The sequence below is a fragment of the Aquarana catesbeiana genome, linkage group LG01 (genome assembly GCF_042186555.1).
Source record: "Aquarana catesbeiana isolate 2022-GZ linkage group LG01, ASM4218655v1, whole genome shotgun sequence".
Classification (NCBI taxonomy): Eukaryota; Metazoa; Chordata; class Amphibia; order Anura; family Ranidae; genus Aquarana; species Aquarana catesbeiana.
In genome coordinates, this window is record NC_133324.1 from 122,868,899 (window position 1) to 122,889,124 (window position 20,226).

At 47.3% G+C, this 20,226-nt stretch overlaps 1 protein-coding gene across 4 annotated transcripts in view; it reads left to right on the forward strand.

Moving 5' to 3' along the window:
- Nucleotides 1-20,026, forward strand: part of SGTB (small glutamine rich tetratricopeptide repeat co-chaperone beta) — a 464,910-nt gene extending 444,884 nt beyond the window's left edge. For all 4 annotated transcript variants that reach the window (XM_073623529.1, XM_073623534.1, XM_073623523.1 and 1 more), the window contains 4 exons: nt 4,178-4,215; nt 15,155-15,238; nt 15,370-15,491; nt 17,945-20,026. In XM_073623529.1, the coding sequence (XP_073479630.1) occupies nt 4,178-4,215; nt 15,155-15,238; nt 15,370-15,481 (234 nt within the window). In that variant the 3' untranslated portion in view covers nt 15,482-15,491; nt 17,945-20,026. The remainder of the gene's footprint in view (nt 1-4,177; nt 4,216-15,154; nt 15,239-15,369; nt 15,492-17,944) is intronic.
- The last annotated feature ends 200 nt before the right edge of the window (nt 20,027-20,226 follow it).

Here is a 20,226-nt window from a genome sequence, read left to right on the forward strand (position 1 = left end):
CTCAGCTCACTGGTCTTTACTTCTGTCCATATGTTCACTATCAGCAAATATTTACCAGATGTGCCTGATTGTCTCCGGTTGCTGCCCCTCCCTCTTCCAGTACTGTTGCATAAGAGATTACATTTGGCTGATATCAAGACAAATTTAGAATGCATAATTAGTGGCTCTAAACGAAATCCTTAGCTAAAAATAATTTATACACATCCACTAGTTAGTGGTCAGGTAATCTATTTTTCAGGAAATAATTTCTTACTGTGTTTTAGTGCCTCCTTCTAATGTCCTTCTTGATATCCCAGTCCTCTTCATTTGCCCCCTCACTTCCATTTGTTTGGAATGAGCAGTGCAGTTGTGGTCATGTGCACTGGTCTATGCATACTACAAATCCCATAGTCCATAGCCTCTAGTCCATCCCTGGAGCGAGCAAGAGAGGGTGGCTACATTCAGTGGAATGATGGAAAGCAAATGTAGCCACCCTCTAACAGGAAGTCGGATCACAGCAGCAAAAAAAAACAAAAACGTGACTTTGGAGATTTGGTGGAGGCTGATAACAATAGAATGTACTTCCAAGCAGTGGCAGCCCGTCCATAAGAGGCGCAGGGGTGCCGCCCTCTTAATCCATGTGCCCGGCCCCTAATCTACATGCAGGGCGCCGGATGCATGGATTTCAATGGGTTTTTTTTTTTTCTTATTCGAAGCACATGATTAGAGCCTGAGGCTCTAATTGGCTCCAAAAAAGGGTGCCACCCAGTTGTGTGACAATAGAGAATTAATATTCACTATTGTCTTCCTGATTCTCCTTCCGGCCAATCAGGAAGCAATTGTATTGGCCGCCGAGAAGGTGGAAACGCAGGGTGAAGCTGACGCGAAGCCAAGGAGGAGGAGACGCAGGGTGAAGCTGGCGTGAAGACAAGGAGGAGGAGACGCAGGGTGCAGTTGGCATGAAGCCGAGGAGGAGGAGACGCAGCGTGAAGCTAGCGTGAAGCCGAGGAGGAGGAGACGCATGGTGAAGCTGGTGTGAAGCCAAGGAGGAGGAGACGCAGGGTGAAGCTGGCATGAAGCAGAGGAGGAGGAGATGCAGGATGAAGCTGGCGTGAAGCAGAGGTGGAGGAGACTGGCGTGAAGTGATTAGGAGCTGACGCAGGGTGAAGCTGAGGAGGAGGAGATGTAGGGTGAAGCTGGCATGAAGCCGAGGAGGAGACGTAGGGTGAAGCTGCCGTGAAGCTGAGGAGGAGGAGACGCGGGGTGAAGCTGGTGTGAAGCCGATTAGGAGGAGACGCAGGGCGAAGCTGGCGTAAAGCTGAGGAGGAGGAGACTCAGGGTGAAGCTGGCGTGAAGCCGAAGAGGAGGAGACGCAGGGCGAAGCTGGCGTGAAGCCCAAGAGGAGGAGACGCAGGGCGAAGCTGGCGTGAAGCCAAGGAGAAGGAGACGCAGGGCGAAGCTGGCGTGAAGCCGAGGAGGAGGAGACACAAGGTGAAGCTACCGTGAAGCTGAGAAGGAGGAGATGCAGGGTGAAGATGCCGTGGAGGAGGAGACGCAGGGGAAGCTGCCGTGAAGCCAAGAAGGAGGAGATGCAGGGTGAAGCTGGCGTGAAGCCTAGGAGGAGGAGACGCAGGGTGAAGCTGCCGTGAAGCCGAGGAGGAGGAGACGCGGGGTGAAGCTGGTGTGAAGCCGGTTAGGAGGAGACGCAGGGCGAAGCTGGCGTAAAGCCGAGGAGGAGGAGACGCAGGGTGAAGCTGGCGTGAAGCCCAAGAGGAGGAGACGCAGGGCGAAGCTGGCGTGAAGCCAAGGAGAAGGAGACGCAGGGCGAAGCTGGCGTGAAGCCGAGGAGGAGGAGACACAGGGTGAAGCTACCATGAAGCTGAGAAGGTGCCGTGGAGGAGGAGATGCAGGGGAAGCTGCCGTGAAGCCAAGAAGGAGGAGATGCAGGGTGAAGCTGGCGTGAAGCCTAGGAGGAGGAGACGCAGGGTGAAGCTGCTGTGAAGCCGAGGAGGAGGAAACGCAGGGTGAAGCTGCCGTGAAGCCTAGGAGGAGGAGACACAGGGTGAAACTGGCGTGAAGCCGAGGAGGAGGAGATGCAGGGTGAAGCTGGCGTGAAGCCAAGGAGGAGGAGACGCAGGGTGAAGCTGGCGTGAAGCAGAGGAGGAGGAGACGCAGGGTGAAGCTGGCGTGAAGCGATTAGTAGGAGACGCAGGGTGGAGCTGGTGTGAAGCAGATTAGGAGGAGATACAGGGTGAAGCCGAGGAGGAGGAGACGCAGGGTGAAGCTGGCATGAAGCCGAGGAGGAGACGTAGGGTGAAGCTGCCGTGAAGCTGAGGAGGAGGAGACGCGGGGTGAAGCTGGTGTGAAGCCGATTAGGAGGAGACGCAGGGCGAAGCTGGCGTAAAGCCGAGGAGGAGGAGACGCAGGGTGAAGCTGGCATGAAGCCGAGGAGGAGGAGACACAGGGTGAAGCTACCGTGAAGCTGAGAAGGAGGAGATGCGGGGTGAAGATGCCGTGGAGGAGGAGACGCAGGGGAAGCTGCCGTGAAGCCAAGAAGGAGGAGATGCAGGGTGAAGCTGGCGTGAAGCCTAGGAGGAGGAGACACAGGGTGAAGCTGCCGTGAAGCTGAGGAGGAGGAAACGCAGGGTGAAGCTGGCGTGAAGCCTAGGAGGAGGAGACACAGGGTGAAACTGGCGTGAATCCGAGGAGGAGGAGATGCAGGGTGAAGCTGGCGTGAAGCCAAGGAGGAGGAGACGCAGGGTGAAGCTGGCGTGAAGCAGAGGAGGAGGAGACGCAGGGTGAAGCTGGTGTGAAGCGATTAGTAGGAGACACAGGGTGGAGCTGGTTTGAAGCAGATTAGGAGGAGATACAGGGTGAAGCCGAGGAGGAGGAGACGCAGAGTGAAGCTGGCATGAAGCCGAGGAGGAGACGTAGGGTGAAGCTGCCGTGAAGCTGAGGAGGAGGAGACACGGGGTGAAGCTGATGTGAAGCCGATTAGGAGGAGACGCAGGGCGATGCTGGCGTGAAGCCGAGGAGGAGGAGACGCAGGGTGAAGCTGGCGTGAGGCCGAGGAGGAGGAGACGCAGGGAGAAGCTGGCTTGAAGCCGAGGAGGAGGAGACACAGGGTAAAGCTACCGTGAAGCCGAGAAGGAGGAGACGCAGGGTGAAGCTGGCGTGAAGCCGAGGAGGAGGAGACGCAGGGTGAAGCTGGCGTGAAGCCTAGGAGGAGGAGACACAGGGTGAAGCTGCCGTGAAGCCGAGGAGGAGGAGACGCAGGGTGAAGCTGGCATGAAGCTGAGGAGGAGGAGACGCAGGGTGAAGCTGGCGTGAGGCCGAGGAGGAGGAGACGCAGGGTGAAGCTGGCATGAAGCCTAGGAGGAGGAGACGCAGGGTGAAGCTGCCGTGAAGCCGAGGAGGAGGAGACGCAGGGTGAAGCTGGCATGAAGCTGAGGAGGAGGAGACGCAGGGTGAAGCTGGCGTGAGGCCGAGGAGGAGGAGACGCAGGGTGAAGCTGGCATGAAGCCTAGGAGGAGGAGATGCAGGGTGAAGCTGGCGTGAAGCTGAGGAGGAGGAGACGCAGGGTGAAGCTGGCGTGAAGCCGAGGAGGAGATGCAGAGTGAAGCTGGCCTGAAGTCAAGGAGGAGACGCAGGGTGAAGCCGCCGTGGAGAAAGCGCTGCCCGCGACCTAGATGGGGTAAGTGCAGGGCCGGCGGGCTGAAGAGCGAGTGACTGGGATGGGGGGTTTGACCGACCGACTGACCAACAACCGAAGGGGGGTGTCAGGAGGTTTGCTTGCCCGCCCCCCCCCAAAAAAAACCACCAGCTGCCACTGCTTCCAAGTATGTTTTTGCGCTTAAAATAAGTTTGTAAATGGAATAGAATGGAATTTTAAGAGTTTTTCTTACGAACCACTAGCCTAGGCTGTATGTTTTTTTTAACCTCCCATTCACTTGACTCATACAAAGTCTGAACAGGCTGAGAAATCACAGTCCGAGGGAGCATACATCATTTGGGTCACATCTTATCTTGTGACACCTCCTATACAAGTGACAGAATGCCATCAGTAGTGACTGGGGCAAGGAAGTGGTTAAGCTGAATGTACTGTAACACAATAAATTTATCAATTGACTGTAGCAGTTTGTAACTGTTCATTGATATTAATGAGCCTGTATGTTTTTATTTCCCACTCCTCTTCCAGGCAGCTAGCTTGATGCAGGATCCACAAGTGCAACGACTGTAAGCCCTATAGCTTGTCATCTATTTTATGTAGATTACTCCTTTTAATTAGGCATAAAATCATGCAAAAGATTATTATTTGTTTTGCCTTTACTAGGTGTCATCAAGATCACCCTTAGGAATGATCCCAGAATGTAAAATTACTAAGAACACAGGGTTCATTTTTATTAAGTGTTGATTAATTACATCCCATTACACAGGAATACAAAGTAGTATGTTTCATGAATAGTTCACATCTTTATACAGTAAAAGAGAAGCTAAACAGCAAAGAATGTTCAAGGCACCTTCCGTCCCAAAGAAACATTGGTTTTGCAATAAATATGTATTTATATCACTTTATAAGTCCTCTGAGTACATTAATACATTCTTCTTAATACAGTGCCTAATAGATATCTGAGGTTTAAATAAGACCGGTTCATACTCCATAAGCATACCTCCTAACTGTCCCTGATTTTTAGGGACTGTCCCTGATTTGGAACAAAGTCCCTCTGCCCCTCTTTCCTCCTCATTTGTCCCTCATTTTGGTCTGATCTATATAATTGTATATAAAATGAACTACTTATCTATCAAAAAGTGTTTTACAGTGCTAAACCTTTCAGCTGATTTCTAAATTGGTGTATTTCTAAATTCCAAAAGCCAATATAAAGGAATAATAGAGGCAATAAAGCACGTGTGGGTTTAACCAAGCATTTTTTTGTACAATGCTCCTTTTAAGGGGTGTGGCAGGGGGTGTGTCCTATGCCTACTTACTTTTGCTAATAGATGTCCTTCATTCCCTTCTTTAGAAAGTTGGAAGGTATGCATAATGCCCCTTGCACATGGGGTAGTCCAGCTGCAGTGCATCCCTCCCAGCATTTTAGTGTGCCAGGGAGAGGCAGGGGCAGCATCCAAGTCTGTGCCAGGCTGCGGTTGGATGGGGCGGAACGCTGTACTGAGCGGCACTTATGTATAGGACCCTATGCATTCAAGGAAAAATTCCCAGAAAGCAGCTCTTGTGCTTTCTGGATCTTCATCTTTGAATGGACAAGGACCTAAGTGCTGGTACTACTCATTACACTGTTCAGCTCCATCCGGTTGCAGCCTCCCATAGATTTTGTTGGCTTGCAGCAGGGCTGGATGCTGTACCTGTCCCTCTGCACTAAAACATCAGGAGGGACGTGCTGCAGCTGGACAGCCCCATGTTTAAAGGTCCTTGGGTGGGTTTTAATCATTGGCACTGAATTTGGAATGCCTGCTTTCTAATTGCATGGATTAGAAGTGGTGGTAAATGTAGAGGTGTACCTACCTTTTTTACATGATAAGGGCCGTTTTACATTGATGTTCCATTTTGTGCGTTTTTTAAATGTAGTTGGATGTGAACAGATAACGTACGTGTGCAAACTGATGTAAACTGACCTAACCTAAATTTGTTTTTTCTTCACAATAAATGTGACTGAACTGATGACACCCCTGTGAAAGGTTCCTAAGGTTCGAATCCTGCTGATTTGTGGAGAAGGGGCTGTCATTTGTCCCGCTGCTAAAGTAAACAAATGGGCGGGATCACCTGGTGAAGTTACTGGGTGACCCCGCCCCTTTCTCTACCTCAGCAGCAGGGCGAATGACAGCTCCTTCTCGCTGCTTTAAAGTAAACAAAGAGCCGGCAATGAGAGTCAGAGCTGGCAAGTGACATAAGCTGTATGTACACACTGCCTCCTCACTGTACACACTGCCCACCCCCTCCCTTGTCTATTGTACACAATGCCCCCTGCTGCATTCAGTCTGTGCTGTCAGAGGGAAACCCCGCTGACAGCAGAGATAAGTCACTGGATATGTTTAATGATGTCTCTTTTTCAATGATGTCTCTTTTTCATCCATCAATGGATGGATGACAAATGGACAAGCGGTCCGCATGTGTGAAAGGGGCCTTAATCTGCATTTTCATTCGTTTAGATTGAGCATGAATGCACAATGTCAATTTTATCAATAATTTGTTTGCATATCACCTTTATTATTAGGCACTGTTTGAATGAAGATCTAATGTATGTCTATTCAAATATATTCAAAAAGTCAGAAATTTCCATAGGCTGTCCTCAGGGCCGGATTAACATAGGGGATATTGGAGCTGCAGCTCCAGGCCCCTTACCCTAAGATAGACCCATTTGCCAAAAAATAAAAAAAATCACAAAAAATAAAAGATTGACTTTGAGGGTCGTGGCTCGGTGACCAATGGTCACAGAGACCCCAAATTTAGGTAGCTGAATACTTACCCCACCACTGGTCAAAATTTGTGGCTCCTATCGTCTATGGTTCCAGGAATACGGGGCTCCTTGTGCATCCTGTCAGAAGCTACATACAGAGCGGCCAGTTTAAATACAAGCTGGCATACTCTGTTTGCAGCAGACTGAGAGGATGAGCTCACAGTGCCTCTCCTCACTTCTTTTCAGAGGCACTGAGCTTAATGGACAACTTGGAGTCTGCAAAGTTTGATAGGCAGCACTGCCTGTCAAACTCGCTTATTGATTTCAATGGGGCCACTCTGCAACTGCAAGCCAAACTCTCTCGTAGTAGCAGCATAGTCCAACAATGTAAAATTAACATTCAGCAATGTAAAAAGAAAACAAGGAGGCGGCAGTAGCACCTCATGAACGTCAGCTGCTGCTATACCACTCGTTGAAAAGTAATCCACCACAGATCACTTTTCAGAAGGCAGTAAGCATTATCGCAATTGTGAAAGAAACTTGAAACACATCATCTATTTCACACTCCCCACCAACCAGGTCACTCCCCAGCCACTTCCCATGTCAGCCACCTCCCTTCAACTTATATCACAGGGGACCATTTCCCAACCTGCAAATGACAGACTCTACTCCAAAAGACATCACTCTCAGTTACTCCCCCCAGCCGCTGATTGATATCCCTCCTTGACCACCTCACACCCCCCTGCTGACAGACCTCTCTCCCCAGCCTGTCCCCACACACCCTCTCACCTGCTGACCTGTGGATGGGGGAATCACTCCCGCAGTGTTATTGTGTTCTGCCAGTGGGGAGCCTTCCCTACCCACAGAATACAATGGTCAGTGTTGCTAACTATAGCTGGCGGCACTGATTGTTTTGGGAAAAACCTGACAGGCTGGTTGTACTCAAGTCGATTAATAGATTGACTTGTGTACAACCAGCTAGCCCATACATAGATTGACTATGGCTGGTCTCTGCTTAATTGGTTTAATTTCAATCCATGTATGGCCTGCTTAACCACTACACAGTCCCTAAACATCCTTCCACAAACCTTTTACATTTTTCCTTCCCAGGTTGCTTCATCCTCCTCACCTGTATATAGTGCCCACTATCATACCCTCCACACTACTCTCCTGTACATACTGCCCACTGTCATACCCTCCACACTCCTCTCCTGTACATACTGCCCCATCATACCCTCCACACTCTTCTCCTGTACATACTGCCAACTGTCTTTCTCTCCACACTCCTCTCCTGTACATACTGCCCCTATCATACCCTCGACACTCCTCTCCTGTACATACTGCCCCCATCATACCCTCCACACTCCTCTCCTGTACATTCTTCCCACTGACATACCCTCCACACTCCTCTCCTGTGCATAGTGCCCACTGTCAACCCCCCACACTCCTCTGCTGTGCATACTGCCCACTGTCATACCCCCCACACTCCTCTACTGTACATAGTGCCCACTGCCATACCCTTCACACTCCTGTCCTGTACATACTGCCCACTGTCATACCCGTCACACTCCTCTCCTGTACATACTGCCCACTGTCATATCCTCCACACTCCTCTCCTGTACATACTGCCTACTGTCATCCCCTCCACACTCATCTTCTGTACATCGTGCCCACTGGCATACCCTCCACACTCCTCTGTTGTGCATCCTGCCCACTGTCATACCCCTCACACTCCTCTCCTGTACATACCGCCCACTGTGATACCCTCCACACTCCTCTCTTGTACATACTGACCCATCATACTCTCCACACTCCTCTCCTGTACATACAGCCAACTGTCATACCCTCCACATTCCTCTGCTTTACTTACTGCCAACTGTCTTTTTCTCCACACTCTTCTCCTGTACATACTGCCCCCATAATACCTTCCACACTCCTCACCTGTACATACTGCCCCCATCATACCCTCCACACTCCTCTCCTGTACATTCTGCCCACTGACATACCCTCCACACTCCTCTCCTGTACATAGTGCCCACTCTCAACCCTCCACACTCCTCTGCTGTGCATACTGCCCACTGTCATACCCCCCACAATCCTCTCCTGTACATAGTGCCCACTACCATACCCTCCACACTCCTCTCCTGTACATCCTGCCCACTGTCATACACTTCACACTCCCCTCCTGTACATACTGCCCACTGTCATATCCTCCACACTCCTCTCCTGTACATACTGCCTACTGTCACCCCCCCCCCCACACTCTTCTTCTGTACATAGTGCTCACTGGCATACCCTCCACACTCCTCTGCTGTGCATCCTGCCCACTGTCATACCCCCCACACTCCTCTCCTGTAAATAGTGCCCACTGTTATACCCTCCACATTCCTCTCCCTCACCTGCACATATTTCCCACTTTTATCCCATCCATATTCCTCCCTTATGCCTCTTACCCACAAAAACAGTTCTTTAAAATCATATTGTATATCCTCAATGTTACCAGCTCTAGAATACCACTGGTAAAAAAAAGTGTCCCTGAAAAATATTTTTGAAATGTTGCCAACTATGCACTTGGGCACTGCCCAAAGGCCACCGGGTCAGTAGGGGGCCCCATGAGAGGCTCCTGGGATCTTGTGATATTAAAGAGGTAGTAAACTTCGCTAACAGTGGGGTTGATTTACTAAAAGTAAATCCACTTTGCACTGCAAGTGCACTTGGAAGTGCAGTCGCTATAGATCTGAGGGGAAGATCTGAAATGAGGGGAAACTCTGCTGATTTCTATCATCTAATCATGTACAAACAAAAATGCTGTTTTTATTTTCCTTGCATGCCCCTCTAGATCTACAGTGACTGCACTTCCAGGTAGTGCAAAGTGGATTTGCCTATAGCAGTGATGGCGAACCTTGGCACCCCAGATGTTTTGGAACTACATTTCCCATGATGCTCCACTACACTGCAGAGTGCATGAGCATCATGGGAAATGTAGTTCCAAAACATCTGGGGTGCCAAGGTTCGCCATCATTGGCCTATAGTAAATAAACCCCATTACTACTTTTTAGAGGCCGTGAGGTAGGATATGCCATAATGTACTAGTATGCACAGTTTATTAGCACATTAGGGTACACTTACCTGTCAGACTGAGCCCTCCAGCGCTCTGCTGTGATCAATCCGGCGGGTCCCGGGCGCTTCCACCTTCACCTGGTCTTCCTTCCGGGCTCTATGCCTTCAGTCACTTGCCTTGGCTGGGCTGCGTTGCTGTCACTCCCACGCATGCTCATGCGCATCCTCTCTCTCTCATCATCCGTCCCTTACCCCTCACCCTTCTCTCATCCCCTTTCTCTCTCTCTCTCATCCTCCCTCTCATTTTAATTCAATTTGTTATAACAGAAAATTGTTTAAATTTTTATTTTTTTATGAAAAGCCCCACCAAAATTCTCAGCACCAGGCCCATGATGTTCTTAATCCAGCCCTGGCTGTACTTGTTTTTTCACTTGACTGTGTGTGTGTGTTTAATTGTTTTTCTTTTATTACATTTACCAATATACTGAATACTTTTGCAAGGCGGCTCTGTGAGTGATTTTGTAGCCAGTCACGGGCCACAATGAAATATAGGGTTTTACCGCCTCCCCCCAAACCGCAAATGTAAATGAGCCCTTAGTGTCCTGAGCCCCCTATAAGGCTGCTTTCACACTGATATGCTGCAGTTTGCCCACACCGCGGGTGCAGCGCAGTGCACCGACAGGTTTCCTGCGGGTAGGAGTTTTGGTGGATTGTCAGAAAGCACACCGAATCTGCAGGATATAATAGAAGTCTTTGGCTCAGTGCGGCTAACCCACAGTAAAGCCAAAGGTGCACTGCGCTACATCTGCAGATCAGTGTGAAAGCAGCTTAATAACCCTTTTTTCCATAAGTGCTAATATGCCCATTGCAAAAGTGCAATGTTTCATGCACTGAAAACTCTTCCAGCTTCTGCTGGCTTCACTCTCCAGGCAGCTAGAAAGGTCAGAAGCGAAGTACACAGTGGCGGCTGGTGTTCAGTACTTTGGGGGGAACCAACTCCCCCCTCCCTGCGGGAGACGGACGGGAAGATGGCTATCACCCCCACACAGGAGACGGGCGGACAGTGATTCGGTGATCAGAGGCCTCCTTACCTGAGGAGGCAGATGATAAGTCCCGGGATGACACTCTGATCTCCCCTCCTACTCGATCTACTGTATGAGCTGGGGAGTGCTGGATGTGGCTGTGGGTGCTGTACCTGGAAGAGGGAGCCGAGTCCTGGCTGGAGGGGACCAGTGACTGAACTGCTCCCTGACTCTTCCAAGCTCCAGGGCCGTTGCTTCTCCTCCCGGCCAAACAGGAAGTGGGTCCTGAGACCTCTGGCCAATCGGGTCTCAGGGCGCGCTTCCTGATTGGCTGGGAGGAGAATCAGGAAGACAAAAGCAAATATTAATTTGCTATTGTCACACAACTGGGTGGGCTCAGGGCGTAGTGCTCTGCGCCCCGAGCCCAGCCTTTTTTGAAGCCACAGCTCAGGCTCTAATTATGTGCCTCCAACAGAAAAAAAAACCCCATTGGAATCCATGCATCCAGCGTCCTGCATGTAGGTTAAGGGCCAGACACATTAATTAAGGGGGCGGCGCCCCTGCGGACTTGCCGCCACTGGAAATGCTTTTGGTATCACTCCCTTTGCGGGCCGCCTGCTTCCTCCACTGCAGGCTCCATGCACTCTGATGGTCTGCGATGGCAGGTCAACAACCCACTGATCATGATCTGGGCCTGTCGACAGGCCATCCCAGAGCATGGCCATGAACGTCCCTGGTTTTGCCGGCCACATCAGAGGGATCCGTTGGCCAAAGGTTGAGCCACCCCTGCTTTCAACCATCTCTACAGGTACTTTTTTAGCCACAGTCATCATTAGTATTCTTCTGCAAACCTGTCCCTGTAGCACCATCTAGTGGATTCTGAGATTTATATTCAGCTCATTGCTTAAAGAGATGATATCAGTTTTTTTTATTTTCATTAAAATAGTCAGGGAATGCTTATATAGCCAGCAACTATTGAGACAATTAACACTTTTATGTCATGTACAATATAGTGCGTATCCTGCAGTAGTCCGTAACACACACACACACACACACACACACACAGTGCAGGGGTCAGAAATATGTAACACACAAAGTGCAGGAATCAGGGGTGTATAACCCACAGACTAAAGTGGCTAGGAGTAGTACATAATGCACAAAATGCTTGGGTTAGATGTGTGTAATGTGCAGAGGTCAGAAGTACAAAATGAAGAGAGTGCAGGCGTCCGGTTGTATAACCTCTTAGTACAAATTCCCCCCACATTCCACCTCAGCACTAATCCTTCCATTCACGCCCAATCCTCTTTCTCTTTAAATATTCCCCGTCTTAGCACAAATCCTCTCCCTCCACCAAAATTCCACATCCTGGCACAAATCGTCTCCTCCCTAATTCCATCTCCCCACCAAACATCCTCCTTCCAGCACAAACTGGCTCACCCAACCCTCCACAGCACTAACTCACTCCCCCAAATCCTTTCTCCCCAGCACAAATTCTTCCCCCAAGCACAGATCCTCTCCTTCCCCTGAACCCCCAGCACTAGTCCTCTCCTCCCACAAATGCCCTCAGAATCTCACCCCCAACCCCCCCCACCCGCAGCATAAATCCTCCTCACATCCCCCTCCTTAGCACAAATCCCCCCCCAGCACAAATCCTCTTCTTCCCTTAAGCCCCCTAGCCTAGGTACTAATCCTCTCCCACCAAATCCCCCCTCCCAGCACAAGTTGTCTTCCCTCCCAAATCCCCCCTCTTATCACAAATCCCCTCCCATCCCCCTCTTAGCACTAATCCACTCCCACCCCCAACACAAATACCCTCTCCTCCCAAATCCTACCCACTTCCACCTCCCAGCACAAATCATCAACAAATCCCCACCATTCCACCTCCCCAGCTCAGATCTTCACCAAATCCCGCTCCTAGCACTAATCCTCCCCCCTCCCCCAGCACATCCCGTCAACACATATTATACCCCCCCCCCCAAATTCCCCTTCCCAGCACAATTCCTCCCCACCATGTCCCTCCTCTTAGCACAATTCCTCCCCCTTCCTCTTCAATTTACCTCCCCTCCCCTCCCAATACCCCCCAGGTCTGTCTGTCCTCAAACCAGTGGCGGCTGGTGCTCAATATTTTTGGGGGGGCGCAAACAAATTGAAAAATACTGAACCCCCCCTGATCAATTGCAGCCTCACTGTGCCCGTCATATGCAGCCACTGTGCCCGTCATATGCAGCCACTGTGCCCGTCATATGCAGCCACTGTGCCCGTCAAATGCAGCCACTTGTGCCCGTCAAATGTAGCCACTTGTGCCCATCAAATGCAGCCAGGCGCGTCCCCCAGCTCAGCTGTCACTTCACTAACCCCCCACGGCCAGTCTGGTGGCACTTACCGCTCGTGTGGCGGGGCTCTGCACCTCTCCCGGAGTGACGGGGCTCTCCTTCTCGGCGGGAAGCGGCGGCTGTGGCTCCTGTGTCCGCTCGGCTCCTCAGGCTTCCAACGCCGTGTCTCCTCTTCCGCCAAAGCGTTAGGCCACCAATAGGATCACCTAATGCTTTGGCCATTCAGGAGACAGATCTCAAAACCTGCCTACTGATTGGCAGGGAGGAACATTAGTGTGAAAATAGCGAAAATTCATTCACTATGCCACACAACAGGGTGGGATCGGGACGCAGTGCTCTGCGCCCCGAGCCCACCCTATTTTGAAGCCTATTAGGGCTTCTGGCTCTATTCACGTGCTTTAAAATGCACACCCCCGCCTATCCCCGCCATAGTATTTCATGTGTCTGGCGTCCTGAAAGGGGCCGGGCACATGAATAGGGAGGGCGGCGGAGGTGTCAGGGGGGGCGGCACACGTGTGCCCACAATGCACGGGCCGCCACTGCCCCAGACCCAGCATAATGCCCACACCCACCTCCCCTCTGAACATACATACCACAGATACAGTGCAGCAAGGGAAATGATCTTACTTCTCCTCGTGTGTGTCATGTGACATGTCGAAGCCTTGGGGGAAGCCTCCTTCGGCTCTAAACTTACTCTGATAGGCAGCCGGCAGGGAGAAATGTCAGCTGCTGTAGTGGTTCAACAAACTTGCAATAAGCATTTATCTTGCACCAGTGGGATCACAGCACTGAGGACCCAGGGCATACCACAGGAGATGCGGTGCATGTGCCCTGGTTGCCAGGTGCTGCCTCTCGTCCAACTTCATTGTGTGGCCGTGTATCATCTTCAGAGTCCTTAGGGTATTTTTTTTTCCTCCCAATGCTAAAGTCACCATTTAAAGATTTGTATGTCGTTATCAGATCCCCTCTTAAGCTCCTCTTCCGCAAAGAGAATACGATTAATGTTTGTAATTGTTTCTCATAACTAAGGTCCTCTAGCCCCTTTTTAGCTTTGTTACACTTCTCTCCAGTTCAGGCATTGCTGCCCAAAAGTGGACCACATACTCAAGATGTGCCCTAAACAGAGTTTTGTAAAGTGGAATTATAATTTTATCTCTTGAGTAAATACACTTTTTTTTTTTAATGCACGATAACAGTCTGCTAGCCTTGCTTGCTGCAGCTTGGCATTACATGCTATTGCAGAGTCTGTCATCTACCAGGACCCCTAGATCCCTTTCCATCCTTGATTTCCCCCAAAAGGTTTTCCTCCTAGCTAGTAGCTTTAGCTCCCAAGTGCATTATTTTATATTTTTCAATATTAAGCCTCATCTGCCATATAGCTGCCCACCCCTCTATTTTGACTAGGTCTTCTTGTTAGGTTGCTATATTGTGTTGTGAAGTTATTACCCTACTTAGCTTTGTATCATTACGGATTATTATTATCCAGCATTTTTATCTATTGTTAATATATACACATACATAAACAGTGGCAAGAAAAAAGTATGTGAAACCCTTGGAGTTAAAGGCGTAATACAACCAAAGCTAGTTTGTGGATCACAGGAGTGCAGTTCGTTCTGTACTCCTGTGACATGTTTTCAGCAGACAGCGGGCTGGGCAGCAAGGATCGCGACCATATGATTGGGATCCGCCCACATGCCTGCACCAGCACCCTGCTCAGCCTGAGAGCCGCTAAGAGCCTGAGCAGGCTGCCCCCTCCACAGCCCAGCACTCCAGCAAGCACGGGGGGCAGAGCACAAAGCTGCTGACTGCCAGTCACTAACTCTCTGCTCACTGATCGATCGATGTTTGATTGCTCGGTTCTCAGTGTTAGAGCCGGAGGGGGATAGATCTATCTAGGCAAGTATAATTTAGGAAACAACCCAAACCCCATACTTCTCTTTTAACCCCTTCATGACTGTAAAACACATATATGCGGCATGTAGGCTTCAATCTTTTACGCTGCATATACTGTTCCTGTGTTTGTGCTGGAAGCACGTTCTATTGCCAGTTCCCAGCACTGACAGCCTTGGGTCTTGTGCTAACAATCAGGACCCAGGGGAACCAGACAATGATCACTGTGATTGCCTCTGATTGGCTGTCACAGTGATTATTCATTCTGTAGCACACCAATGTTGTTCCACCTTTTATGAAAAGAGGAGAAACAACAGACGTCTCTGCTAGCAAGTAGGCAAATTACTGCAGGACAACAGTTAATTCCAAGGGGTTCACATACGTTTTACTGCCACTGTATGAAAACTACAGCATTGTTACTGTGTAGCACTTACTTTATTTGTTTAACCTCTTGCAGGATGTCTGGAATGATGTCCAATGCTGGAGGGGGTCCCGCAGCTGGTGTTGGAGGGCTAACAGACCTCTCAGGTCTTATACAAGCGTAAGTATGTAATCTCTTAGGACTTTGTGATTGTTCATAAAACTCAATAAAAACAGGTTTATAAAAAAGAAAATAGAAATATACATACTGTAACAATAATGGTGATAAACCGTTACATCCATGTTTTGTAGTGGACAACAGTTTGCACAACAGATTCAGCAGCAAAACCCTGAACTGATACAACAACTTAGAAACCATGTGCGAAGTCGATCTTTCAGTGGGACCACCGAGGAGCATTCATGACACTGCACAGGTTTGTACCAGATATACATATTTACACAATGGCAATTTATAGGTACAGTGAGGCTCTGCCTGGGTTCATTCTGAAACTTTTGTTCTATGTAATTCCATTTTCTGTTTTAGCATCTGACATTCTCTTTGTTAATTTAAACCTGTCAACATAGGTTAAGGCCTAATAGAATAGACTGCATACCTACCTTTCCAACAGCTCATTTAATATGCCACTTCTTGCTGGCTGCTACAAATATTCAGCTGGCTAGATGGGTCAAATACCCCATCGCATGAAGTTGTTTTTTCCATTTGCTCAAATGGTACTATAGGATATACAAGCTGGCAGTACGTACCATTGTTTTGTAATGGAGGTATTCGACCTATCCATCCAGTTGAATACTTGTGGCCTTTTCTCCCTTTTCTAACATACAAAGTGACCCTGTACCGACAAGTCTTTGAATCAGCACTTAGGAGCCTGCCGGGTCTCCACTGGACACAGTAGTTGTTTATGTGTGTTTATTTATTACATAGTGCATATTATTATTATACAGGATTTCTATAGCGCCAACAGTTTGCGCAGCGTTTTACAACATGGGGGCTGACAGTACAGTTACAATACAAATCAATACAGGAGGGATCAGAGGGCCCTGCTCATTAGAGCTTACCATCTAGAAGTATTTTTATGACATATTATATAGTGCTGTCAACATACGCAGTGCTTTACATACAGTGCCTTAAAGTATTCACACCCCTTGAAATTTTCCATATTTTGTCATGTTACAACCAAAAACATAAATGCATTTTATTGGGATTTTATGTGATAGACCAACACAAAGTGGCACATAATTGTGAAGTGGAAGGAAAATGATAAATGGTTTTCAACATTTTTTACAAATATGTGAAAAGTGAGGCGTGCATTTGTATTCAGCCCCCCCGAGTCAATGCTTTGTAGGACCACCCACCTCTTTTTGGGGATGTCTCTACCAGCTTTGCACATCTAGAGTGACATTTTTGCCCATTCTTCTTTGCAAAATAGCTGAAGCTCTGTCAGATTGGATGGAGAGTGTCGATACAGCAATTTTCAAGCCTTGCCACAGATTCTCAATTTGATTTAGGTCTGGACTTTGACTGGGTCATTCTAACACATGAATATGCTTTGATCTAAACCATTCCATTGTAGCTCTGGCTGTATGTTTCGGGTTGTTGTCCTGCTAGAAGGTGAACCTCTGCCCCAGTCTCAAGTCTTTTGGAGACTCTAACAGGTTTTCTTCTAAGATTGCCCTGTATTTGGCTCCATCCATCTTCCCGTCAACTCTGACCAGCTTCCCTGCTGAAGAAAAGCATCCCCACAACATGATGCTGCCACCACGTTTCACAGTGGGGATGGTGTGTTCAGGGTGATGTGTAGTGTTAGTTTTCCGCCACACATAGCGTTTTGCTTTTAGGTCAAAAAGTTCAATTTTGGTCTCATCTGACCAGAGCACCTTTTTCCACGTTTGCTGTGTCCCCACATGGCTTCTCACAAACTGCAAATGGGACTTCATATGGCTTTCTTTCAACAATGGCTTTCTTCTTGCAAGATTTGTGGAGTGCACAACTAATAGTTGTCCTATGGACAGATTCTCCCACCTGAGCTGTGGATCTCTGCAGCTCCTCCAGAGTTACCATGGGCTTCTTGGCTGCTTCTCTGATTAATGCTCTCCTTGCCTGGCCTGTCAGTTTAGGTGGACGGCCATGTCTTGGTAGGTTTGCAGTTGTGCCATAATGAGATGTTCAAAGCTTGGAATATTTTTTTATAACCTAACCTTCCTTTAAACATCTCCACAACTTTATCCCTGACCTGTTTGGTGTGTTCTTTGGCCTTCATGATGCTGCTTGTTCACTAAGGTTCTCTAACAAACCTCCGAGGGCTTCACAGAACAGCTGTGAAGCCCTCAGAGATTAAATTACACACAGGTGGACTCTATTTACTAATTAGGTGACTTCTGAAGTCAATTGGTTCCACTAGATTTGATTTAGGGGTATCAGAGTAAAGGGGGCTGAATACAAATGCATGCCACACTTTTCATATATTTATTTGTAAAGAAATTTGAAAACCGTTTATCATTTTCCTTCCACTTCACAATTTTGTGCCATTTTGTGTTGGTCTATCACATAAAATCCCAATAAAATACATTTACGTTTTTGGTTGTGACATGACAAAATATGGAAAATTTCAGGGGGTATGAATACTTTTTCAAGGCACTGTATATATTTTACATTTACATCAGTACCTGCCCTCAAAGAACTTACAATCTAAGGTTCCTAACTCACATTCATATATACACATACAGTACTAAGGCCAATTAACCTACCAGCATGTCTATGAAGTGTGGGAGGAAACCCCAGCAAGCACAGGGAGAACATGCAAACATCAGTGCAGCTATACTGTATATCCTAATGTTAGTGAATTAATTTGTCTGAGTTTTATTTCAGGTGGTTATTCACACATGGGACACTAACCGACCACTGCACACGTTAACAAAAGTGGCTGACAGAGCTGAGCTTCCGTCAGGCAGCATCCCTGAGTACGCTCCATTGTCACACACATGCAGCTACAGCAGAGCATGGGAACCTGTAGTACATCATATGGCGAGATCCGTATAGGAGAGGAATCTGCCAAACCTCCATACTATCTTCATTTTTATGTATATTTTGTTGTAAATTAAATATTGATATATAGTATGTTCAAATTTCTTTTTTCTTGTAACAAACAGATCATGAAGTAACTAAAGATGAAAAGCTTCCAGTGTATTTTGTACTGTTGTCTCACAACATTCTTATTTACAATGGACAGACAATAGCGGTTGATATAAATCTTATTGTACTGTACATCATCTCCACTCTCCCAGTGTCAGAACAGCACTGGAATTGTAACAATTGCTGTTTAAGAAATATTTCTATTCAGTATTATGCTGCTAATTTTTTTTTATGTCAATCAGCATTCAGGCCTGATTCACATCTATGCATGTTGTAGTTTGCATATTGCAGGTGCATTTTGCATTTTTCAATACACATTTTTGATTATTGAAGTCTATGGAACCAAAAACCAGAAAAAAATCCCTGGCCCTTTCCATAAAATGCACAGATAAGAACTACTGTACATCCACAGAAAAACATGTTAAATGGACTGTAGTGTGTTTCTGCAAAACTGAAAACGCACAAAAAAATGCAAAGGTGCGAACCAGGCCTTAAGGTACACGTAGCCTTAGAATTTTGCTGTCATTTCTATGTGGTTTCATTAGCTATTTCATGAAAATCCAGTCTTTAAACACATAAGGATCAAGTCCTTGAAATGTATGAATTATTTAATTTATGTTCATTGTTTTGTTTCAAAATAATTCTCAATAAACAATTTGATTCACATAGATAAATACTAAAATAGTTTTGCCATCATATTTTCCACAACAAATAGTTAAACCCTAAGTAAGCTGCAAAATAAACAATTGAAATATATTTATATAGCCAAAGGTTTGTGGAAACCTGACCATGTCACACCTCTATGAGCTTGTTGCACATCCAGTTCTCCAATTCCATATCCATTGCCATGAAGTCGGCCCCTTTTTTGTGTCAATAGCGGCCTCCACAAGATTTTAGAGTGTCTGTGGGAAATTGCTCATTAAGCCAAAAGAACATTTGTGAGGTCAGGCACTGAGTTTAAATGAGAAGACCTGTCTCAAAATCGGGGCCATACTACATCCCAAGTTTAGTAGGGCTGAGGTCAGGGCCCTGTACAGGCCACTTGAGTAAGTGAGGACCATACATGATTCATTTTTTTACATTTAACGAAAAAAAAAAAAAAAGAGCTGATCCCCCATCTACACATTCGATGTGTATAGGGAAATTGTTCCCACTAAGTTTTTGTATTAGTCTATTTTGCTTAAAAGTCTTGGGGATAATCAAGATGTTTTTTGGTAAATGTGAGATGAGCCTTTGTGCTCTTTTTGGTCAGCAGTGGCTTTGGCCTTGGAACTCTCCCATGGATACCATTTTTGCCAAGTCTCTTTCTTATTGTTGAATCATGAACACTGACCTTACCTGAGGCAAGTGAGGACTGCAGTTCTTTAGATGATGTTCTGGGTTCTTTAATGACCTCCTGGATAAGTTGCCATTACTCTTTGAGCAATTTTTGTGGGCCGGCCACTCCTGGGAAGGTTCACCACTGTTCCAAGTTATCTCCATTTGTGGATAATGGTTCTCCCCATGGTTCACTGGAGTTCCAAAGCCTTAGAAATAGCTTTGAAACCCTTCCTAGACTGATACATGTTTGTTTCTAATCATATTTTTTTTAGATTGTGGCTTGATGTGTTTGCTTTTTGTGATCTTTTAGCATGCTTCACTTTGTCAGACAGCTTCTATTTATGTGATTTCTTGATTCAACAGGTCTGGCAGTAATCAGGCCTGGGTGCGGCAAGTGAAATTTAACTCAGGTTTCCAAAAAATTGTGGTTAATCACAGTTCATTCATGATTCAGCATGGGAGGGGGCAATTACTTTTTCACATAGGGCCAGGCAAATTTGAACAGCTTTTTTCCCTTTATTAAATGAAATAATTATTTAAAAACTGCATCTTGTATTTACTCGGGTTATCTTTGTGTAATATAAAAATTAGTTTGATCTGAATCATTTAAGTGTGAGAAATATGCAAAAAATACTTTACTCTTTTAAATGTTGGCAGTTGCAATATTTTATGTCACATGATAGTAGCACCCATGTTAA